The sequence below is a fragment of the Delphinus delphis genome, chromosome 21 (genome assembly GCF_949987515.2).
Source record: "Delphinus delphis chromosome 21, mDelDel1.2, whole genome shotgun sequence".
In the NCBI taxonomy this organism is placed as follows: Eukaryota; Metazoa; Chordata; class Mammalia; order Artiodactyla; family Delphinidae; genus Delphinus; species Delphinus delphis.
In genome coordinates, this window is record NC_082703.1 from 25,031,604 (window position 1) to 25,055,662 (window position 24,059).

General features: G+C 53.8%; 1 protein-coding gene across 3 annotated transcripts in view; it reads left to right on the plus strand.

The window, feature by feature from the left end:
- ARHGEF10 (Rho guanine nucleotide exchange factor 10) overlaps window positions 1-24,059 on the plus strand; it is a 73,961-nt gene that overhangs the window by 20,417 nt on the left and 29,485 nt on the right. For 2 of the 3 annotated variants that reach the window (XM_060001518.1, XM_069540307.1), the window contains 9 exons: window positions 625-739; window positions 3,750-3,856; window positions 7,754-7,831; window positions 8,059-8,238; window positions 9,984-10,100; window positions 11,838-11,930; window positions 14,757-14,927; window positions 16,407-16,552; window positions 17,586-17,767. In XM_060001518.1, coding sequence (XP_059857501.1) covers window positions 625-739; window positions 3,750-3,856; window positions 7,754-7,831; window positions 8,059-8,238; window positions 9,984-10,100; window positions 11,838-11,930; window positions 14,757-14,927; window positions 16,407-16,552; window positions 17,586-17,767 — 1,189 coding nt within the window. The remainder of the gene's footprint in view (window positions 1-624; window positions 740-3,749; window positions 3,857-7,753; window positions 7,832-8,058; window positions 8,239-9,983; window positions 10,101-11,837; window positions 11,931-14,756; window positions 14,928-16,406; window positions 16,553-17,585; window positions 17,768-24,059) is intronic. The other variant, XM_069540306.1, reaches the window with a different exon arrangement.

Below are 24,059 nucleotides of genomic sequence, written 5' to 3' on the forward strand. Positions count from 1 at the left end.
CTCCCGCGGGCCGTCCCTCTGTCTGTATCCCGGCAGGTCTCTCCAGCTGGCCATTCCTGTGACCATCAGTACGAAGGGCCCGTGAGCCGCTGGACCGGCCTCCATGGGGAGCCCCGGGGAGGCTGGGGAGTGTCCAGCGGCTGAGCCGGCTGGCGGGTCTCCAGCCAGGGGCTCCACTGTTTCCTGCCATCTGTCCGTTGACCTTGGGCAAACTGTTCACACCTGTGGCCTCAGCTCTCTGCACTCGGCTTCTGCAAAGCCCTTTGCAAGTGTTTGTAATAAAAACAAAGACTGACTTAAACACAGCAGGAGACTTTTTTAAAACTATGTTAAGGAAGGGCTCTGTTTGTAAATTTGTTTTTCCTTCTTTTTTTTTAACCAGCAAAATAAAAACCAAACAGCCCCAAACCACACACACACACACACACACACACACACACACACACACACACACACACACACACACTTTCACAACAGCCAAGAAAGCTCTCCCAGACCAAAAAGCCCATTTCAGATGATGTTTCCAGAGCAAACTACTTGACAGTGTTCTTTTAAAATGGAGCAAAAACAGCAAGGAGGTTTTGCCAAGTCATCCCACCCTCACCCGGCCTCCCTTCCCCGCAGATGCAGAAGCTCGTGAAGGCCGCCAAGGAGGGCACCAAGGACGGCCTGGAGAAGACGAAGGCTGCGGTGAAGCGGGGCCGCTCCTTCATCAGGACCAAGTCCTTCGCCTCTGCAGGTCTGCGGGGCGCGGCCTCGGGGAGGCTGCCTGGGCTCGGGGCTGGCTCGGGGCAGTGAGGACTCCGGGGGCGGCAGGAAGTTGAGTGAATTCTCGCAGGGGGTGGATTTCGCCCCCCCCTTAACTGGCTCCTCCCAGCAGTCGGGTGATCGGGGGTCCCCCCGGGGGCTTGCTCTCCTTCCACAGAGCCCCTGGATTCTCAGCAGGGCCGTTGATAATAGAACACAGTCACAGGGGTGCGTTCACAGTGCCCGGGGCTCCTGGCACGTTTCCTGCCCCTTCACAGCTGAGGCTGGGTACGGTGGGCTCTGAGTGGGAACTCAGGATCCTCTGTGCTGGTGAGAGGATTCCAGAATTCTCAGGTTTGTGAAACATTTCACTCAGGGGCAGGAGCCCGTGGCGCTTGTGTGTCAGAAAGATAGAGCCTGTCTGGGTGTGTTCACGTCGGCAGCAAGCTCTGGGCGCGGGTTCTCTAGCGTCTGAGCATGTCTGTGCGCTGGTGTGGTACGAGGTACCCGGCTGTGCGGGCAGCTGAGGGTTTACGTGCGGAATGACCGTCCTGACTCTCACTTGGTCCTTCAGGAGCACGTTTCTGTGTTGCCACTACGACCTTCTGATGGGCAAAGCGGGTGCCGGCTCAGTGCAGGTTGCTGATAGCCGTGCAGGGAGAGGACGTTAAGGTCACGTGTTTCCCCTGTGAATGGCCCGGGAAGACTGTAATTGGCCGTAAAGCCACCTGGGCCTTTAAAGAAGGTGTGATCCTCACGGAGCCCCCAGCCTCTTCACGTAGGATGGAGAGTGTGTCAGGGGCTGAGACAGGGATGTGGATTCTGATAGAGTGTGCTCCCCGGTGGGGAGCTGGCTGCGGGCAGGTGCCCCAGAGGGGGCCCTTCGTGGGAGGGCACATAGGCAGAGCCCCACAGGTGCAGAGGTTGGGGTTAGGGGCCCCGGAGTCTGGGGGCTGCTCAGAAATGCCGACTCGGGCCCACCCGAGACCCCTGGACCAGGATCGCAAGGGAACAGGGTCCAGGTGCACGGGGCAGGCCGGAAGGCAGCTCCAGGGGGAGAGTGACTAGAGTATCACAGGATCGTCCCTGGTTTGGGGGGAGGGGGGCCCATTACACACACCCCTGAACCCTGCGGCCTTAGCTTCCTGAGCTGTCAGGTGGGAAGCCCGGGCTAAAGTTTCGGCTCGTAGCCCTGGAGTTCACAGCGGGGAACCGGGAGCTCTTACAAATAGCGGTGCCAGGCCTCCACCCCCAGGCCGTCAGTGGACCTCTGAGGGAGACGTCCGCACACTGGAATGTTGTGGGTTTTTTAAAGACTATTTTGTTTTTAGAGCAGTTTTAGGTTCACGGCAAAACTGAATGAAAAGTACAGAGATTTCCCATAAACCCCTAGCCCCACTCAGGCACAGCCTCCCTCCCCACTGTCACCATCCCCACCAAGTGGTCCATGTGTTACAATCGTGGACCTACACTGTCACATCACCATCACCCAGAGTCCATGGTTCACATCAGGTCTCACTCTTGCTGTTGTACATTCTGTGGGTTTGGACAAACGAATAAGGAAACATACCTATCATTATAGCATCATAGAGAGTAGTTTCACTGCCCTAAAAATCCTCTGTTCATCCTTCCCTCCCCCCAAACCTTGGCAATCACTGATCTTTTTACTGCTTCCATAGTTTTACCTTTTCTAGTTGGACCCATACAGCCTGTAGTCTTTTCAAGTTGGCTTCTTTCACTTAGTGATATGCATTTAAGGTTCCTTCGTGTCTTTTCATGGCTTGGTAGCTCCTTTCTTTTTAGCTGAGTAACATCCGTGGTCCGGATGGACCACAGTTTATTTTATTCACTCACCTACGGAAGGACATCTTAGTTGCTTTCAAAGTTTTGGCGATTGTGAATACAGCTGCTATAAACATCCGTGTGCAGGTTTTTGTGTGGTTATAAGTTTTTGGCCCCTTTGGGTGAACACCAAGGAGCATGACTGCTGGGTCATGTGATAAGAGGATGATTAGTTTTATAAGAAAGCACTAAACTGTCTCCCGAAGTGGCTGCGCCATCCTGCATCCCCACCAGCACTTGGTGTAGTCACTGCTCTGGATTTTGGCCGTTCCAATAGGTGTATAGACACTGTAGGTTCCTTAAAGCTCTTCTGACAGTTCTTCTGTGCAGCTAGGGTTTTGTATCTTTGAATTAGATCATCTCCAGGTTCCTATTACCTAAAATTTCCTGTGCTTTTCTGGTTTCTAGCTGTTTTGTGAATTCTTTTTTTTTTTTTTTTTTGCGGTACACGGGCCCCTCACTGTTGTGGCCTCTCCCGTTGCGGAGCACAGGCTCCGGACGCGCAGGCTCAGCGGCCATGGCTCACAGGCCCAGCCGCTCTGCGGCATGTGGGATCTTCCCGGACCAGGGCACGAACCCGCGTCCCCTGCATCGGCAGGGGGACTCTCAACCACTGCGCCACCAGGGAAGCCCCATTGTGAATTCTTTAGATTACGTAGCTGCATCTAAGTTTTTAGAAATGAATTTAATTTTGGTCTAGAATTTTTGATCTTGGGGAAGTTGTGCTTTTTACAGACTTCTAGTGAGAAAGGGAGAAAGTCAGGAAGTTACTAAGTCTCCCTTCGTTTTCCCTGACTATCGAATGTTGGTTCTTAGTCATTCATAGCTGCTTTTCTTTGTTTCTGACTTTGATATGTCATAGATTAAGACATTGAAATATGTATTTCTACTCTGCCATCTAGGTGTTCAAATGACACCTCGGCTTTTTGAAGTTAGACTTCAAGTATTGAAAGTCTCAAATATCAACAAACACCACATTCCTCTTGTGGGAAGGATGTTTTCTTGGGTTTGTTAAAACTTCACTTTACTCATTGCTGGGCGGAAAGGAGTCGTAGAACTGAGGTGTCTGCCCAGGGTGTTGCTTTGACAGCCAGCTTGACTGCGCTGTGACGTTATATCCTGTTTCAGTGTGAAACTAGCACATTCTGTCTTCCTTTAAGACCACAGACCCTGTCTTGAAGAGGAACAGAACTTGTTCATTGACGTGGACTGCAAGCATCCGGAAGCCGTCCTCACCCCAATGCCCGAAGGCTTGTCTCAGCAGCAGGTAGGATGCGCAGGGCGGATGCCCCCGTGCTTGCACCAGGACGGCTGTGCTGGCTGGGAATTACCTGCTGGCACAGACTCCCAGCCATTCCAGCCACCTGGGCTCGTCCACTGGCCTCTCCTGGTCCAGCAAGGAAGGGGTTAACCCAGCAGCGAGCCTACATATTTTGAGTATCAGCCCCAGTGTAATTGTAAAACTGCGTGGAATATCTGCATTCTTTGTGAGGGTCATTTATACTCATTCACACTGATGGGACATCTCCACAAAGGGACTAGATGTGACTGTGTAAAGGGTGTGTGTGTACATAGTGCCTGAGTCTGAGATTAAAAGATAGATTTCCAGCAGCTCACGAAGTTAGCCGAATATCGATGAATTTCTTCATCTCTGAAAATACTGTAGGTAGCAGAGGGAAGATACTCCGTGGTTTCCATTTCATTATCTTTGGGTAAAAGGAAAGGAAAGCTTCAGAAACAAGGGCGTCAGAGACAAGGGCGTACCACAGAGTTGGGGGCACTGAGGGGAGGAGTTGATGGTTTCAGGTGGGGTGTGATTTGAGTTTTTCCCACGTGGGCAGCCTGATGCAGGTCATGGAGACTGAGAGAGATGACAGATGTTGTAAATAGATGATGTAGGTAGATAGACGTAGGTGGGTGATAGGTATACAGGGTGGTTGATAGATGCATGCATCATACACACGACACGCGTGCACAGATGTGGTGTGCAGACAGAACCACATACAAATCCTCTGTGGCAGGTTCAGAGTCTGGTAAGAAAGATGACAAGCTGCGTTGCAAAGGCCAAGGGGCTGTTAGCCGTAGGTCAGGCTGGAGGAGGAAGCTGGCTCTTGGTTGGGTTGCAGGGGGCAGCAGAGCGGGTTGAAGGTGCTAGTGAAGTGTCTGGTGTGTGGGTGCTGGGCTGTGAGAGGCCGGGCTCGTGTGCTCAGGAGGGGACACGTCAGGCAGGTGTAAAGGTCACCCCCCTCATCCTTGCATGCCCCCTGTGGAGCACATTCACAGGAGGACACCCAGGCCCAGAGGGGCCTTGTGGTCAGGTGGCATTGGGCGACGGGCAGGTCCGGGTCCGGTGCCCCCCTGGACCCCGTGTCCTCAGCTCCCTCGTGCTCCTGGGGTTGAAATGTGGCCGCATTGCTGGCAGCGACGTGCTGATGGTTTCTGCAGGAGCAGAGAGGCTGCTCTTCGCTGCCCCCCTGCTCGCTGCCCAAGTTCCTGGCTCACCCACCTCATTTTAGCCTCACGAGTCTGAAAAAGGGCACTGATTGCTCAGAAATACTCTCGATGTTTCCGGGAGGCCTCCCCTGGGGCTCCGGGACTTGGGTCCTCTTCCCGGACGGTGTGGGGGTCACGCGGTTGGGAGGCTCGCGGAGCCTCCCCAGGGGGGCCCGCGGGGGAGGGACTGTGGCCGCCGTGCAGACGCATGTAGGTGCGGGGCGTCCCCGGCCAGGCCGAGGCTTGGAGACAGCAGGGCCTGCGGGTCGGCCAGGGGACAGGGGACAAGGGAGTTTCGAGCCCGCAGGATCTCAGCAGACACACACACCTGCCAGTCAGTTTTGTCCCCCGGAGGGCCGGGTGGTGACAACGAGGACGGGTCCCTGGTGCAGAAAGGGCACCTCTGTAGGCGCCCCCCACCCCGGCCCAGTTCCCACCCCGGGCCCCGCACTGGGGCAGGGGAAGCTCCCGCCAGGCCGCTCACTTGTTCCGCCAGCGCCGTCCTCCTTCCCTTGAAACGGGGACATGGCGTCTGCGGTGTCTTCCTCGCGGCCCCACAAGACAGTGACGCGACGTGTGTGGTGGCCCTCGGCTGAAGGCGCCACGCCAGGCGCACGGCGGCCAGAGAGGGTTCGTGTTTTGGTTTCTGCGCCGCTCCCCGCAGGCTCCCTTCTTACCCCCTGGTTCACAGAGGTTGCTTTCCCCACTGGTTACTGCTTGTTCTCTGGGGAGTTTTCCATTAAAAGATTAAACCCGATGTCAGTGCTCTTTGAATTTTTTCTTCCAAAGTTGAAATAAGGTAACGTATCTGTCAGGAAAAACGCTGCGTGTGAAGCGTTCTTTACATGCCCAGTTTGGTGGGAGGAAAGCCTTTATTTCCTGGGTTGTCATTTACTTGAAAGGTGGCACTGAAGCTGAAGGATGAGGCCAGCATCCTCTGCCGTCCGGCCTCTGATCCAGGGTCCAGGCATAGGGAGGGGCTGCTGTCCTCTTCCTCCTCCTCCTCCTCGTCTCCGCCCCTCCCCTTTACCCCTCCCCTCCCCTCCCCTTTACCCCCTCCTCCTCCTCCCCCTCCCCCTCCCCCTCCCCCTTTTACCCCCTCCTTATCCTCTTCCTCTCGCCCCCTCCCCCTCTCCCCTCCCCCCTTTACACCCTCCTTCTCCTCCTCCATTGCTCTAATCACCTCCTGGCCCAGGCACATCTCCCGCGGGTCCCCCTGGCCTCGTAGGATCTCAGTCCAGGGCTGAGGTCTCCCTGCAGCCTCGGGGTCAGGGTCCCGGGAAGCCTGAGGCCTGAGGACCCGTGTTGGCTGTGCTGTCCACGCACTGAGTTTAACTGAGGGGCCGACCCGACCTGCGGGAGCCCTGGGATCTGGGGGAGATTGGGGGTTTTATTTTGTATTTTTCAGTAATACCAATTCCAGGTCCTTTGACCTGATACATTAGTGTTATCTCAGGACTTAAAAAAACATATTTTAATTCCTAGGTGAGACCCCCCCGCCCAAATCCTGAAATATCCTGACCCCAGAGTTGAGACCGTGTGTGGGAATCTGAATTTTGGGAGAAGGCTGGTCCACATTTGACCATCCGCAGTTTGGGGGTGTCTGGGTCGTGGGGTGCCACCCTCGTTTCAGAGGGAAGGGTCATCGCTGCGGCCACGTGTGCTTGTGCTTTAATTCCAGACTCATCTGCCTTTTACACACATCACTTTCTTCCTTAAGTGTCCTTGAAGGTTGCTTTTTGCCTTCATTTTGTGAAGGAGCAGCCCTTTCGTAAGGAGAGGAGTCGCTCCCTTGTGGACAAGAGGCGCGCCCCCGGAGGATGTGCCTTCTGCCGCCAGGGGGCGTCGCGGTTCCTGGGATGGGGCTGCCGGGGGTGGGGTGAGGAGCAGCCTTGTCCTTTCTATGCTCCACTTGCCATTTATTGGCAAAAACAACTTCGCAAATGGTGTGTAAACTGGACAAAAGTGCCCAGTGTCGTCATTGGCCTTAAACAGGCATCTTACAGCCAGAAACTTGTGCTTGTGTGTCCTCTAGTCATGAAAACAAATCCCAAAGTGATGTCACTGTTTGAAATGCAGGCATCTCAGGTCTGGAGGAGTTTTTGCACCTGGAATTGACGTTGGTAATTTACTCTCTGCGTTCCTAGCCTTGTAGGCTTCGAATGGCCTCAAAACAAAACAAAACTATACCTCCACCTTCCAAAAGTTGTTTTTTTTTTAAAAAAACTTTGGAATAATGATTTTAGATGTGTTGGTAATAGCATTCTTTGAGTCAAGACTGGAAGGTTTTTTTTCTGTGCTTAATGTATACATGAAATACCATGTAATTCCATGCTCGGCACATAAAATACAACCCGTTAATTCAGTTCATGATCGTTGGATGAGTGAATGAAATTGTTGTTAATGCCGTGATTTAATTGTGTTACTGTAGTTGTGGTTTATAATTTGAGGTTTACAAATAACAGAATTGTAGTGATGGGGAACCAACGTTCTGTGCCCATCATGGTAGGTAGTTAATGCACTAATATATTTTAAGGCCTTGGGAGTTTTCATTCATGTACTGTCTTGAAAACAAAAAACTTTTTTGTCCACAAGCCTCAACAGAAGTCAAATTCATCTGTTGTGTTTTCTGAGGCAGGTTTTGACTGTTGTCTTTTCAAATTCTCAACAGGTCGTAAGAAGATACATTCTGGGCTCGGTTGTCGACAGTGAGAAGAGCTACGTGGATGCCCTCAAGAGGATTCTGGAGGTACCTAAACACCGCGTTGTATAACGGATATGTTTCGTGAACCTGTGAATTATAAAATACTCAAATTGGCAAAATTCTTAAAAGAATCTGAGAATTGTGTCTGTGTATTGACATCAAAGGTCGCCTGGTCTGTTTGGGCACAAACGTAGCTGCGCAGGTGAGTTTCTCCGCGTTCTTTCATGAACCCTGAGAAAAGCCTGGGCCGTCCTTGTGCGTTTCTGCCTCAGCAATACGAGAAGCCGCTGTCTGAGATGGAGCCCAAGATCCTGAGCGAGAGGAAGCTGAAGACGGTCTTCTACCGGGTCAAGGAGGTCCTGCAGTGCCACTGCATGTTCCAGATCGCGCTGGCCAGCCGCGTGGCCGAGTGGGACTCGGTGGAGATGATCGGAGACGTCTTCGTGGCCTCGGTAACCAAGCCGGCGTGCCCAGAGGGTCTGCGGGGCTCCCCTGGGCTCAGGGCCCCTCCCTTCTCCCACGGATGCCTCAGGGTGGGTGTCCTGCCGGCCTGAGCCCAGCTGCACCCCACAGCGCCCCGGCCGACCCTGCGGAGCTCTCCGCGGGGACCGGTCTGAGGTCGGGAAGCTGAGCACGCGTGTGCGCCCAGGGGAAGGATGTGGAGAGAAACGTCCAGAGGCTCCGGTGGAGCTGCCCCTGGAACACTTCAGACTACACACCGTCCAGCTTGGGAGGCATCACAGGCAACTTGATGATGGTTTCGTCGCCGAGTCAGGGCCCTGCTTGTGAACGGTTTTGTGGGGTTGTCGGCGTTAAGCCCTCACAGGGTCTCACCCCTCCTGGGAACCGCCTTGTGGAAAGATACCCACCTGTTTCCCTCAGCCCTGTGCTCCCTGACCTGGTGTCCCGTTGTGCGGGCGCAGCCTCTGGGCCCCGCAGTGACACAGGACACGAGGGGACGCGAGCTGGTCCCACAGCTGCGCTGACCTTTCCCAGCAGGAGCCGCCGCAGCCCTGAGCTCCAGCGCTGGGTTGGCTACGAGCCATTTATCTTCGGCCCGTTTGTGAATCGTCCACACTGCGGACTGGCTAGTTTTCTATCTAGAGGTAGCAGAGGGATTCTGAAGTTGATTGAGGACAGCACTGTCAAGAGACAAGAGCTTGAAAGAATTTTACACTTGATCTTAGCCAAAAGGCCGAGAAGCGATTTGAAAGAATTTTAAGTGTCCGTATACTTAGAGGAGTGCTGTAATGTGATACGTGAAACCTTGTTTCTATATATTCTGTGCGTGTGCTTAACGAGGTATATAAAGTATGCTTTGAACGTAACGTGGAAAGAGAGTTCTTACTAAAATGAATTTGCATAACCCCCTTCAGTGATCTTCATGAAAAACAAAAAAGAGATATTGGACATTTACTTTTTTATTGCATTTCTGCCTATTTTATATATTAGTTTCAACTCTTAGTCCGTCCTTCTTAAAATGTTTACCTTGGGAACATTTTTTTAATGTAGAAGAAAATCTTTTTAAAAAATATATAATTTAGATGAAAGCATTTCTTCTCTAAGTGGCCCCACATCTACTTATGGGACTCGCTGTCTGTCTTCAAGAATATGTGGGATCTTAGAAGCATAAAAGGGAGTGAGGCCAATGTCTCTGCCTCTGGAAACCTTTGCGCTTTTGGGAAAATTGGGCAGTGGACCTATGTGGCGTTGCCCCTCAGCCTGGGGAAACAGGTGTGGTCAGCTGTCCTCCCCTGGGCATCTCAAGGGGATGGTTAGGTCAGGATGCTGGGACCTCCACATGCTGAGGTGCAGGACATTCTGTCCTGTAGGTGAAATCCACAAAATGCCAGTCAGCAGGAATTTAAAGGAGGATGTCTGTAAACACCATCTTTATACGACTGTAGACTGTAGTCAGGAACATTTCTTAACTGAAACCCAAACTTGCCACAGTTTTGAGCAGGGCAGCCTTAAAGAGCATTGGCAAATAAGATCAACCAGCCATTGAAAAAACCCTAGCAAGTCTGCTTAAGAAAACAATGATCACACACAGTCATCATGAAGTTTATCCTATGAAAACATCACAGTGACCGAGCGGTTATCGTTAGCACGGGTTCCGGCCTTTTATTGTGAGCTTGGAGAGGAAGCAGTTGGATTCTGCATTACTTACATGTCTCAATTTCCTCTTGTATTGCAGTTTTCTAAGTCCATGGTGCTGGATGCTTACAGTGAATATGTGAATAATTTTAGCACAGCTGTGGCAATCCTTAAGAAAACGTGTGCTACAAAACCTGCTTTTCTTGAATTTTTAAAGGTAGGCACTTAAACATTTTTTTGTGTGTTTTATCACCCTCTGATAACAGCTTTGATGTCAAGATACTTTGTAGTGAAATTTCACCAAACCTTCCCTCTAAATGTATCATGTTATTTATTGTGAAGATTTTAGCACCAGCAGGACCCTAGGTGTTGGATCAGGGCTGGAAAGGATGATGAAGTTTCTAGTGACAGCATAGCTCTTTGAAAATAACCTTCATTTGCACATCCTTAGACATATGTGGATAGATGGGAGGGGTCAGGAAGTGGAGATCAGACCCCGAACCAAGCGGCCAGCTGTTGCTCAGCACAGCGTTAGGAGTAACAGAAGGGGGCTTTGGAGTCGGTCGGGGGCTCCGTGGCTTCTTTGGGTCAGGCAGTGAGCAGACCCCCTAAAGATGAGCCCCCGCGGTGGGTAGGGGGGCTGCATGGTCCGCTCCTCCTCTGACATCGGGTGTCGATGGGTGACATTGAATCAGCGAGGCTGGGACGTAAACATGCCCAGAGGGCTCTCTGCCCGTGGAACCAGGATAAAGTTCCCCTTCAGATACTGAGTCCCGGGGCCGGGCCGGGGCCGGAGTCTCATCTGCCTGAGGCTCCAGTTTGCATTATGACCTGGGACCAAAGCCTGTTCCTGTTACGTGAACTGTGTTCTTGGAAGGTTCTGCCACCTGCACAGTGAACCCTGGGGGGTGTCCTCGCCCAGGGTGAAGGCTTATTTAGGCTGAGCTATAACCCCTCCCTCTCATGTGATATGGTGGTTCCCACTGAGGCAAGACCCGGGTGGAGGTGGCCCGTCCTTAGATCGACCCCACTCTGGAAAGCTGCAGTTGGCGCTCTGGCCTTCCCCTGTCACAGCAGGAGAAAGGAAACACGGGACGACCTAAAGTATACTTTTTCTGAGGAGTTTGTTGTGGTCCTGCTGGTGCCGACAGTAGCTGACAGGAGGCCACCGCAGCCCCACCGTCAGGCCGCCAGCCCCCGGCGGCCTAGGAAGGCAGGCCATCCAGTCCCCTGTCCTACCCCAGGCGCCTGGTGTCCACGAGGTCAAGCCGGGCTCTGGGCTCCGCACCGCGTGGCCCCTCAGCTGGAGAGAGCTGGGGACTCCTCCCCAGTTTGTAAATGGTCAGCCTGGGGCGTCCCCTCCTGCCAGAGAAGCCTCCCCTGCGGAGGGAAGGGGGCGCCTGGCCCTGGACTCCCTCCCCCGCCGGCCTCCCTTGGGGAGACTTGCCAGGACACGGACACGCCCCAGCCACACCCCGAATCTCCACGGCAGAGCGAGGGCTGAAGTGGGGAGGTTTGTCCCAATGCAGGACACGCCGCAGCAGCCGCAGGTGCTGTGCCCCAGGTGCAGGGCGGGTGCCTTTAGGGGCCCGTGCTACTCCAACGTGGGATTCTGTCACTTTCTTCTTCTTCTTTCTTCTTTTTTTTTTTTTTTGTAGCTGCACTTTGTTGTGATTGTAGAATCTTAGAAACTAGTTTGACTCTTAGAGTATTGAAATCAGCTCATAAATGGCTCTTAAAACATCAAAGAAAAATATTGAAGCTTTCAGTTCAGAAACCAGCCAGGGCTCGCCGCAGCCTGAATGACGTCAGCGTGCACTGGCGGTGTGTGAGGTGTAGAAGGTGTTTGGAGCAGGTTTGGAGGCAGCCTCTCCGTAGAGGGGAGCAGGGGCGAGCTCCCCCCGGGGCGGCGTCCAGGCGGGAGCCGCGAGTGCCGGCCCTTTGTCCCCCGCAGCAGTGCCAGGAGGCCAGCCCCGACCGCGTCACGCTGCACAGCCTGATGATGAAGCCCATCCAGAGGTTCCCGCAGTTCATCCTCCTGCTCCAGGTGAGGCCTCCCGCGCGACCCGGCCAGTGGTCCCGTCGTGCCGTCGTCCGTCCCTCCGTGTCCAAGCGTCTCCTCGTGGAGACGGCAGGCTCTCAGCTGCCCCCGCTCCCAGGTCGCTTACATCAGGGCAGGCCCAGGGGCGGCGAGACCCCAGCCTGCAGCTGCCGGTCCCTCTGGCCCCCACCCGTGCTGAGCTCCTCTCCTGGGCCCGTCGGGACCCCCCCTCGTCAGCATAGACTCTGGGGGGGTGAGAGGGACTTGTTAGGAACACCACATGCCCCTCCCCCCATCCCTCAGGAAATTCCGAGGGCTGTAGGGGCCCCGGGCCAGGGACCTGAACGGGGGCAAAGCCGAGTGAGTTTTCATTAACCACACGCGCTCGTGCCCTGGGGGAGGCGGGCTGGTCCCCAGGCAGGTAGACACAAGATGTCCAGGGTCCTGCTCTGGGGTCAGGTGTGTGCCCAGTGGGGAGGGGCAGGCCCAGAAAGCTGCCGGTCAGCCGCGGAGCCGACCCGCTGCTTGGAGAGCGGGAGCTGCGCAGAGAGATTTCCCAGGTACTCCGACCGTACGTTTTTTTAGACTAAGAATTCTCAGTTAGGTACGTGCGTTGATCTAAAGAGTAGAGCTGGCTTTGAGTGCAGACATAAAGCATCGTCGGATCAGGAAGGCCTTGCCCTGCCGTGTGACGTGCTGTCAGGCCCCCGAGACCTGGGACCCGCGTGCCTTGCGGGCTCAGGGCTCACCCTCCTTAGATGAGCGTCAGGGCGTTTGAATCGGTTATTTCCGAGGAGGGTCTGCAGTGGCCTCCGCCTCTTCCGGTTTCTCAGTGAACACTCAGCTCGTTTCTAGAGTTAAATCAGGCGACTTGTTGGCTCCCCTAGTCATTAAAAGTGATGAAAGATGAACCGTGAAACCATCCCCAGGGACAGGGAGGGTGCGTCAAAGGCCTCGAGGCCTCGCTGGGCCCGCCCGTCACACGGTTCCAAATTTTAAAAATTGGTTCTTGTAAGAAGTTTGCTCTTTCCTTTTATTTTTATTTTTACTTCCCTCTAAATGTTTCAGTTTGCTGAGCAGAAACAGATGAAAATTCTTAAAGTCCGAATCCAGTTACGATAGACTCCAGGGTTTTGGTTTAAGCACACGTCCTCGTGGACAGACGCAGGCCCTGGGCCTGGCCCTTCCCGGGTCCCTTAGAGCTTCCTGTACGGCTCGTCCCCTCCCACGCCCCCGACCCTCCAGGGCAGGAAACAGCCTTCACCCCGGCCTGATGGCGGCACAGCACCCAGACGGCTGGTCCCAGGTTTGTGTGAATGCGGTTCCCGTGGGCAGGTGTTCAGTCCTTCCTGTGGTCTGAGCACAGGCAGTTCTCAGGGGCAGGGGGCTCAGACAGAGCAGGGCCGGTTCCCAGGAGAACGCAGTCGGCGTCAGAGGGGCGGTGTCTGTACTTCTGTATTTCCGTACTTCAGAGATACCTACAGGTCCGTGTGCAGGGACCCTGCTCTGCGGGTAAGATGCTCCTGGGAGTTGGTCCTGGAGAGGAACGGGGTGGGAGATGGGCAGGTGCTTCCCTCCCGCCGAGCTCCGAGCCCTGCTGCGCCCGCGTGCGCCGAGGGGGCGGCGAAGGGGGATGGCGTGGAGGGGCCTGTGCCTCTGACCCCCGGCCGCTCCCCTGCCTCTCCTCGTCTCACCACACCTGACCCTCCTTGGCTCTCGGGGCCTGTTACCTGTAGTTGCGATGACCCTATAGCCGTCCCCCAGAGCTCGGGATCAGGCTGTGGCCGTGGCTTTTCTGGGCTGCCGGTTTCCACCACGTGGTCCCCCAGGAGGCTCTGTCTTTATCCCGACTCCCGTGTTCTCCCCCGTATTGTACCCCAATAAGTAACAGCCTGGCAGCCGCCGCGCACCCCCCGTTCCTCCGCTCAGCTGTCCGTCCACGTGCGGCGCTGGTTCTGCGGATGGTGCTGGGATCCGGGCGGGCGCGACCCAGCTGCGCTGCTGGTACCAGAGCTCCTGCGAAGATGATTCATTCTGCTTGTAGGGTTTGACATGGCTCACAGGGAAACCATCGCGTGGAGCAGCGTGTGTTGTTCATTCAGACGGGGAACATGCGATCGTTAGGCGAGTTCTTTCCAGACCGAAGAGAACAGGAAGCTTAAAAAGACAGGGCTGCTGAAGCTCCCGGGGGCGGGCGGGCCGGGTGGCCCGGGCAGGGAGGCCTTGGTCTGGCTCGCCCTCCTCTGCGAAGCCGGCAAGGTGACTGCACCCGGCGCGTAGACGTCCCCCTCGAAAGTTGACTCAGAGCCTGGAGTTGGCTCTCACCACGCTCGCGGTGCCGTTGGTGCCTGTGCTGTGCTCCTGCAGGGCCGCCGCGCTCCGCACGAACCAACGGCTCAGAGCTGGGCGCTCAGGACGCAGACCCGCCGGCGGGAACGGGACTCCGGCCGTCGGTGGGTCCACTGGTCTGGCTCACGCTGAGAACATCAGCCTGACCGTTACCAGAGAGCAGAGATTTCTGAGGTCCTGGCGAGCTCGCAGTAGGGATGGGTCCCTTCCTGGAAAATGGTGTCTTGTTTCCATTCCCATCCCCGCTTAATAAGGCAGTTTTGTTTTTGCAAAAGGAGCTTTGAACGTTCAGCCAGATTGTGACTCACTGAGTTTGTTACCCTTTCCCAGGGCTTACTTTATTCCCCAGAAGCAGCGGATGCCAGGGCCAGCCTCCGGCTGCCAGAGCCGCGGGATGCTGTCGGTGGGGGTGCGCGGTGACCGCCCGCTGCTCCCACCCCCGCATCACACGTCCGCCTCCCCTCTGCCTTGTTCCTCCTCAAGGACATGCTGAAGAACACGCCCCGAGGACACCCCGACCGGCTGCCCCTCCAGATGGCGCTGACGGAGCTCGAGACGCTGGCGGAGAAATTAAACGAGAGGAAGAGGGACGCTGATCAACGCTGCGAAATCAAACAGATCGCAAAAGCCATAAACGAGCGGTACCTGAACAAGGTGGGGAGTTTTCCTCTCTGTGCTGAGGCTGCCCTGCTTCGTGCTAATGAGCCTTCGCCCTCTGAGCCACTTATCACTAACCTCCTGGAACCTCTCGGCCAGTCCCTTGGCCCAGAGTTCTTGACTGAGGGTCCGTGGAGAGCCTCGGGGTCACGAACGCTGCACAGTGTGCACAGAGCCTTCGTAGTCTGTGCGTTTTCTCAGGAAAGGGGCTCGCAGATTGACTAGGTCCTCACATGGACCCAGGACCCCAAAAAGGTTAAGAGCCACTCTTTTAGCCGAATTTTACTCTCACAATGCAGCGTTTCATCCTAGTCCTACTTGAAGCATAGATACTCACGTGCATTCTTACTTGTATCCACGGTGCGTGGACTGGGCTGTATTTATGATGAAGAAGGGACGCAGAACACAGCATGAAAGCAGTTCCTCAGCACAGCTGTACCTCAGCTTCATATTTACAAAGCCATCTTCCTGCCACCATAATCCAGTTTCACATAGGCTTTGCCGTTTTTATCTGAAGCTCTAGTCCACAGGAAGAGGTTAATGGATATGAGCCGTGTTAAATAATTCTGTTTTGTCAGCAGGGGTACTTTCCTACTGGATACTGACATCCAGTGATGTAACTACAAGAACTTTATTGTCATATGTTTTAAGCTTCGGTTTTCCCTGATTCTCCAAAGGATTTGTCCAGGAATTTTTACAGGCAGAAAATTCCCTTCGCTGATATTCTCGAGGTGGCCCATGTTGTTTAAAATCCTGCTTCCCTATGGTACCCGAATGTCTGGGAACCCCTGACAGTCCGAGGGCCCTCAGAGGTGACGCATTGCTTACGTTGCGCTGGTTGCAGCCTCATCCCCGTGAGGTCGGCCGGCCCGTGTGGACGTCTGGGCCAAGGACTCCGGATTTCCTTCTGGGCTGAACGGCTAAAATAAGTTCTCCATGACCTATGTCACTTTACTAGTAAATATGAAGCCTCTTTCCAGAGAACCCAGAGTCCTTTGTTTGGCCCAGAGAAGTAAAACATGGCAAACCATGAGCAGTCAGGAGGTTTTCTTCAGTTTGCTGTCCTTGGGAAAAGTAAAATCCCAGACGTTCCCGGTTGATACGGCGTCCTAAGTAACAGAAAGGTTGGGGCGACCGTCTGTAAGGATCGGAGCGTGTATTCCGAGGAGTCACTGAAAGAGAGAGAGCACATTGGGTGATGGGTGAAAACCAGCGGAGCCCTCGTGGCTGCGTGAGCATCTCATAGCTAGAGAAACTGCTCACGTCAGGAAGTTAGATCCCCGCCACTGTGTAGATTCCTTAAAAAAAAGCCACTTTTTGAACTCTATACCATACGTGCATGAAGCGTGATTGGGAATATAAGGATTATCTGTAGAGAAAAAAGAATCTATAAAACCTTGACGTTGTCTGCTTGTGTATTTTGCCAGGCTTCATTCTCATTGTTCTTCTTTTTCTCGGTGGTCTTTGAACGTCCAGCTTCTCAGCAGCGGGAGTCGCTACCTCGTCCGCTCCGACGACGTGGTAGAAACCGTCTACAACGACCGGGGGGAGATCGTGAAAACCAAGGAGCGCCGGCTCTTCATGCTGAATGACGTGCTCATGTGCGCCACGGTCAGCGCCCGGTAGGTCAGCGCCCGGCAGGTCAGCACCCAGTAGGTCAGCGCCCAGCAGGTCAGCACCCGGTAGGTCAGCGCCCGGTAGGTCAGCGCCCGGCAGGTCAGCACCCAGTAGGTCAGCGCCTGGCAGGTCAGCATCCAGTAGGTCAGCGCCCAGCAGGTCAGCACCCGGTAGGTCAGCGCCCGGTAGGTCAGCGCCCGGCAGGTCAGCACCCAGTAGGTCAGCGCCTGGCAGGTCAGCATCCAGTAGGTCAGCGCCCAGTAGGTCAGCGTCCAGTAAGATGCATGGCCCCGTGGGGAGCTCTGTGGTCACAGGCGGTCTGTGTCTCGGTGAGCGGATGCCTTCGCTTCCCCTTCACTCTGGGCAGATGTGTATGCAGAGCTCAGCCTCTCATCCTGTGACTTGCATGGGTCCAGGGAGGGTCCCCGACTCACTGCTGGTGGAGCTGAGGGGCGCGTGGGTGGGTTTTCTCTGTAAACGTCAGGCAGATGTCAGAGCTGGAAACTGAACCAAACTCTGTTTCTAGCCATCCTGAATCAGCTATGGTTCCTGTCCGTATCATCGTTCAAATCCTTTCTCATTAGTTGCTTCTCTATAAACATGTTTTTGATGGTTTTTCTTATAAAATTTGGGTATATTGGGCTTCCCTGGTGGCGCAGTGGTTGAGAGTCCGCCTGCCGGTGCAGGGGACACGGGTTCATGCCCCAGTCCGGGAAGATCCCACATGCTGCAGAGCGGCTGGGCCTGTGAGCCATGGCTGCTGGGTCTGCGTGTCCGGAGCCTGTGCTCCGCAACGGGAGAGGCCACAACAGTGAGAGGCCCGCGTACCACAAAAAAAAGAAAAAAAAAAGAAAAAAAATTGGGTATATTTATACTCTCTGAAAACCCACTGTGGAACCGCGTGGTCAGTCCTGGTGGGAACGCCAGAAGCACCCAAGCCCGCAGTTCAGAGGCGTCTCTCTTGAGTCTCCAGGGGATGAGGCGTCCCGTGACTGACTCCTTGGCTGTGCCTGACACGAGGGTTTCTGCCCCTTGCAGCACCTCCCATGACAGCGGTGCCCTGACATCGACCGGCCAGAGGTATTTGTTGAAGTGGAGCGTCCCTCTCGGGCACGTGGAAGTGATAGAATACGGCGGCGGCGAGGGCGCGGGGGAGAATGGCAGGGGTCCCGTGGTGCCCGCGCCCGAGAGCCTGGCAGTGGTGGCCGGCGCCAAGCCAAGTGAGTGATGCGTCTCGGACGCGCTTGCAGGTCTGGGGCCACCCTGGCTCTGATGTAACCTGCTCGGTCCTCAGCCCCTCACCGTGTCAGGAGACCTGGTTAAGACGGTAAATCTGTCGGGTGACACGGTCCTAGAGCCTGTGCTTATTAACATTGGCTGGCGCACGTGGACACACGTGCCAGCCGGGAGGCTCCTCTCTGAGCCTGTCCCGGTCGGGGTCCGGGGGCGGGGGCCCTGCCCTTGGGATGCATTCCATCTTCCTGGTTCGCGTCCTGTCCTGCGCTTCCCGCCAGCAGCTGCGGCGGGGGCCCTGCTCTCTCCAGAGGGTGCATTGAGTGGATGCAGAGAAGGTCCCAGAGAGCGTGGGCCTGGGTGGTGCTCTCAGCTCTGCCACCCCTTCCCCTTCGGTCTCCACGGAGGTGGTGCCCGCCTGTGCCTTTCACAGAGAATCGGGGGAAGAGGGTCCCGGCGCTTGCCCAACAGTCTTATAATACAGTTATTGTTACTCAACGGTCTGAAGATTCTAGATTTTGAACTTGGTGTCATAATCATTACTTTCTTCTTCTGTTTTCTTTTTGTTTTGCTTTGTTTTTATCCAAGTAAAGCCTGGCTAAATTTACTCACTCACTGGCCTTGGCCCCTGAATTGTGGAGCACTTAGAGTACAGTGAATGGGAACTTTCCATAAATTGTTTTGTATATAAAATGAGCCTTTATGTTTAAATTTATAATACTAAAAATAAGTGTGTCAGGGCTTCCCTGGTGGCGCAGTGGTTGAGAGTCCGCCTGCTGATGCAGGGGACGCGGGTTCGTGCCCCGGTCCGGGAAAATCCCACATGCCGTGGAGCGGCTGGGCCCGTGAGCCACGGCCGCTGAGCCTGTGCGTCCGGAGCCTGTGTTCCGCGACCTTTTAGACTGTGTTGTTTCTGACACGGTCAGAAGGAGGCTGCTTTTGAAAGATGCAGCTTTTCTGAGCGAACATGCACGTTCATTTGGGTTTACAGGAACAGGTCGCGGTGACTGTTGGGTCCCATCTGATGGGGCATCTCTTTTATTGTTTGTTCTTCTTCTTCGCCTGATGTTAACAGTCTTGCGGTTTGGTGGTCTGCTTGGGATGCTAGTTCCTTGAGCATGTGCTCCTAAACTCCTGAATTGCTGATGAAAAAATCATGCTCCTGTTTAAATAACATGCATACCGTCTCAAGTAACAATCGAAATACCAAACGGTATCACAGACTTTTGTAAGGAGGGACCAGCTGAGGAGTGGTTTTGGGAGGGGGACAGAGTGGGAAAGGGCGGGAGGGAGAAGCGGTCTCCCAGTTGACTTGATTGATTAAAATTTTACCTAGTAAGAGCAACGTGAAGATTTTGTGTGTTAAATGTTCTTAAAAATCCGTTTAAATTACTTGGAAGTATAGCAAATCCTATTTATGTCTCGGTTTTGTGAGCAAAAATAATGCCTTTGTGTGTATTACAATGGAAGCAATCCCAAGGCGGATTTGTGATCAAGATTGCCTCATTGTGCTCAGGTCTCCAAGGATGCCTTCGCTCCATGAAGTAGATGCTGTGTTACAGGGAACACTGCGTTCTCACGTTCAACTTCTAATTTATGGTTCGTACTGAGCCAGCTTAGAATAAGATTCAAGTCAGCAGTATTGAAAAGCAGAAAGCAGGATGACTTAATTTGTAAAATATTACACGCGAGAAAGAACCTGGACTGTTTCCTGCTGCATTTGAGCCCTAGACCTTATCTCGCGCTCCTGTCAGCTATGGCCCTAGATGTTATCTCGAGCTCCTGTCAGCTATGGCCCTAGATGTTATCATCTCAAGCTCCTGTCAGCTGTGGCCCTAAATGTTATCTCGCGCTCCTGTCAGCTACGGCCCTAGATGTTATCTCGCGCGCCTGTCAGCTATGGCCCTAGATGTTATCTCGAGCTCCTGTCAGCTATGGCCCTAGATGTTATCTCGCGCTCCTGTCAGCTGTGGCCCTAGATGTTATTTCGCGCTCCTGTCAGCTATGGCCCTAGATGTTATCTCGAGCTCCTGTCAGCTATGGCCCTACATGTTATCATCTCGAGCTCCTGCCAGCTATGGCCCTAGATATTATCTATCTCGAGCTCCTGTCAGCTATGGCCCTGGATGTTATCTCGAGCTCCTGTCAGCTATGGCCCTACATGTTATCATCTCGAGCTCCTGCCAGCTATGGCCCTAGATATTATCTATCTCGAGCTCCTGTCAGCTATGGCCCTAGATATTATCTATCTCGAGCTCCTGTCAGCTATGGCCCTGGATGTTATCTCGAGCTCCTGTCAGCTGTGGCCCTACATGTTATCATCTCGAGCTCCTGTCAGCTATGGCCCTACATGTTATCATCTCGAGCTCCTGTCAGCTATGGCCCTAGATGTTATTTCACGCTCCTGTCAGCTATGGCCCTAGATGTTATCTCGAGCTCCTGTCAGCTATGGCCCTGGATGTTATCTCGAGCTCCTGTCAGCTGTGGCCCTGGATGTTATCTCGAGCTCCTGTCAGCTATGGCCCTACATGTTATCATCTCGAGCTCCTGTCAGCTATGGCCCTAGATGTTATTTCACGCTCCTGTCAGCTATGGCCCTAGATGTTATCTCGAGCTCCTGTCAGCTATGGCCCTGGATGTTATCTCGAGCTCCTGTCAGCTATGGCCCTGGATGTTATCTCGAGCTCCTGTCAGCTATGGCCCTAGATGTTATCTCGAGCTCCTGTCAGCTATGGCCCTGGATGTTATCTCGAGCTCCTGTCAGCTATGGCCCTGGATGTTATCTCGAGCTCCTGTCAGCTATGGCCCTAGATGTTATCTCGAGCTCCTGTCAGCTATGGCCCTGGATGTTATCTCGAGCTCCTGTCAGCTATGGCCCTACATGTTATCATCTCGAGCTCCTGTCAGCTATGGCCCTGGATGTTATCTCGAGCTCCTGTCAGCTGTGGCAAATGCAGATACGTAATCCTCATTGTCTGTCGAAAGAAAATGTCACTCTGTAGGGTACATCTTTTTCTTCATTCTGAGTTTAAGGAGAACTTTGCTTCCAGGTTATCTAGCTGCTCACTCTGGCTTTACAACTGGTGATACTGCTAAGTCCTTAAAGGCAGGACCGAGACCACTGAGTGGTCCGCAGATAGACCTCAAGACCTGAGAAGTTGCTGTAGAATCGGGGACCCTGGATCCATCTCCATCCAAGGATCCTCTTACTCTTATGGTTTCCATTACATGTGTGGTCGGACGCCAGGAGAACAAAGGCTAAGGTCAGAGGAGCAAAACAAAACAGTTGCTGGTAACGCAGTAGAATTTCTGTCTCTTGGGATGAAGGAGAGCAGAGTGCAGGGGATTGGTAATGTTTAGGCAATGCTGGCTTCTCGAGGAGAAAGAATGAAGGTGCCCATTCGTCCCTTAGCAGGTCTGTGTCATCAGCAGGTTGTGACAGTGGGAGTTTGACTGGCTGGTGTCTTGGTGCAGGTATCCAGGTGGGGAGACTCCCGGGGAGGACATGTTCTCGGTCCAGCTGTCCTGGGAAGGGCGCTTTGCAGAGCCACTGCCCATGCTGGTGTTCACGTTGTCCAAAACTCTATTAATAGTCTTAGATACATGTTACTTCTTAACTTTTTATTTTATTTTGGAGTATAGTTGATTAACAGTCTAATGTTGTGTTAGTTTCAGGCGTACAGCAAAGTGATACAGTTATACATATATCTATTCTTTTTCAAGTTCTTTTCCCTGTAAGATTTAACCTTATAGGTTATTACAAAATATTGAATATAGTTCCCTGTGCTACACAGTAGGTCCTTGTTGGTCATCTATTTTAAATATAGCAGTGTGCACATGTCAATCCCAGACTCCCTAACTATCCTTCCCCCCGATTCTTTCCCTCTGGTTGACCTAGAGATTTGTCATACTGAGTGAAGTAAGTCAGAGAAAGACAAATATCGTATGATATCACTTATATGCGGAACCCAGAAAAAAATGATACAGATGAACGCAATTCACCAGCGTTAAGTGCAGGGTGTTACCAGTCGAGGTGCCAAGTGGACAGACAGTGCGGGGGGCGGGCGGGGGACAGGATGCTCTGGGTACCGAGTCTGGAGATCAGGGGCAATGCTGGCAGAGATGCAGTCAGCGCCGTGGGCGCAGATGTTTGCCTGGGATCCTGGTTTAGCGCGTGCCTCTGTAGTTTCCTCATCCTTAAAGTGGGTTTAATTTTTAGCTCTGAGCTGTGAAAGGGGAGTGTGGAGTAGATGGTTTTCAAAATGCCTTCTAGATTAAAAAAAAATGGTTTTTAACGAACTAAAGTTTGCTAATTCTGAATGTGCTGGAAGACGGGACTCAAGCCCCGTCAGCTAAGTTAGAAGTCCTGTTCCCCGTTGATATTCATGTGACTGTTCTGCTGTTTGAACGACTCTGTTCTGAAGCTCAGTGCTGCAAGATTGGGTCTGTTACTCAGCGGCGGAGACAGCGTGACCCCTGCTGCGTGCCTTTGCTTTGCACCCTCCGTGTCCTTGAGTTGTGACACGTGATGGCCTTAAACGTTTCCCTCTAGTGCAGGGCCCTGCAAGCTGGGCTCCCTGGGTTGGTTTAAGCTTCCAACCCCCGGAGCTGACTTTGCAAAATTCTGTGCTAATAGCGTCTTATTTTCACCCTGCTCCACGCTTTCTCAGGAGGTGGGTTTATGAGAAAATAAATTTCCCTTTTGCTAGAAATAAGGTGACGCTGTAGAGTGTTTTCTTCATTTAGTTCCCACAGTGGGCCCTAAAGCGCCCCCAGTTTGCAAGGAATTGTACCAGGTGGGCGCCGTGGAAGGTGTGAGGGGCCGTGGCCACAGTGCCGGCTCCGCAGGGGCCTTGGGGGGATGAGCTGCCGGACCCTCAGAGAGTCACGTACACAGGAAGGAGAAACCTTCACCACCCAGCAGCAAACGCTTCCCAAGGAGAGGTTCCTGAGACATTTCAACAGGTGAGAAGCAGCTAGATCTGGTTTCAAGGGAAGCACTTTTTCATGTGCAAATACTGATACATGCCGTCTTGTAAAAATCGTACCCATCGCTCTCCACTTCGTTACTTAACCCTTAAAATGGGCAGTAAAAGCCAGACGCGTAGCTGGGCCTCTTTGTCGCACAGTGAGACACACTGTAGGGGCACAGGACCGGCCTGGGCTCTGGGGCGCTGAGCGGCTGGACCAGCGTCCAGCTGTGGAGCTTTCCTGTCGTGGGGCAGGGACGCAGGCCAGGGAGCGCCGTGGTGGACATGGCGCTGACGTGCGTGTCGGCGGTGGTCTGCCCTGTGCCCCCCGCCCCTGCCAGCAGCCTGCAGGGGCACAGATGGCAGTTCCAGGGAGCCAGGTGCCCCTGTTTGGAAATGGGGCCCTCGTTTGCCATCAGGAACTTTGCAGAGAGAATGGAAGGCCAGCCTGACAGTGTCACTTCCCATCCTGAAGCATTTACGGCGTGTCCCCTGTAGGCTGAAATCTAACACAGGTGCCTAGATCCCTGCTATCTGGCTGTGAAGGGGGAAGCTGGGGCAGTGGGTACAGCAGCTCAGGAACGAGGGAGGGGGCTACTGCCATGATTAAAAGTAAGCTGGAGGCTTCCCTGGTGGCGCAGTGGTTGAGAGTCCGCCTGCTGATGCAGGGTACGCAGGTTCGTGCCCCGGTCCGGGAAGATCCCACGTGCCGCGGAGTGGCTGGGCCCGTGAGCCACGGCCGCTGAGCCTGTGCGTCCGGAGCCTGTGCTCCGCAACGGGAGAGGCCACAACAGTGAGAGGCCCGCGTACCGCAAAAAAAAAAAGAAAATGTAAGCTGGAAGAGGGACTTTCCTGGCGGTCCAGTGGTTGAGACTTCGCCTTCCAATGCCGGGGGAGTGGGTTCGATCCCCAGTCCGGGAGCTAAGATCCCACATGCCTCCTCGGCCAAAAAACCAAAACATAAAACAGAAGCAACATTGTAACAAATTCAATAAAGACTTTAAAAGTGGTCCACATCCAAAAAAAAAAAATCTTAAAAAAAAAAAGCCGGAAGAGCCCTAAGCATCCTTACACTCCAGGGAGCAGCATCTGGGCAGGGGGTGCGGGGGACGGAGCCCCTCTGGGGACGCAGGGAGGGTCTCCACAGCCAAGTGCAGAGGCCGGGGTGGGAGAAGGGCAGATAAAACCGAAGACCGGAGAAGTGAGCCCAGCTGAAGACAAAGTGTGAAGAATAAACATGAAGCAGGTGCTCAGGGGCAGGGAGGAGGTGCTCTTCATGATACAAACAGAAGTGAAACCTGCATGAGGT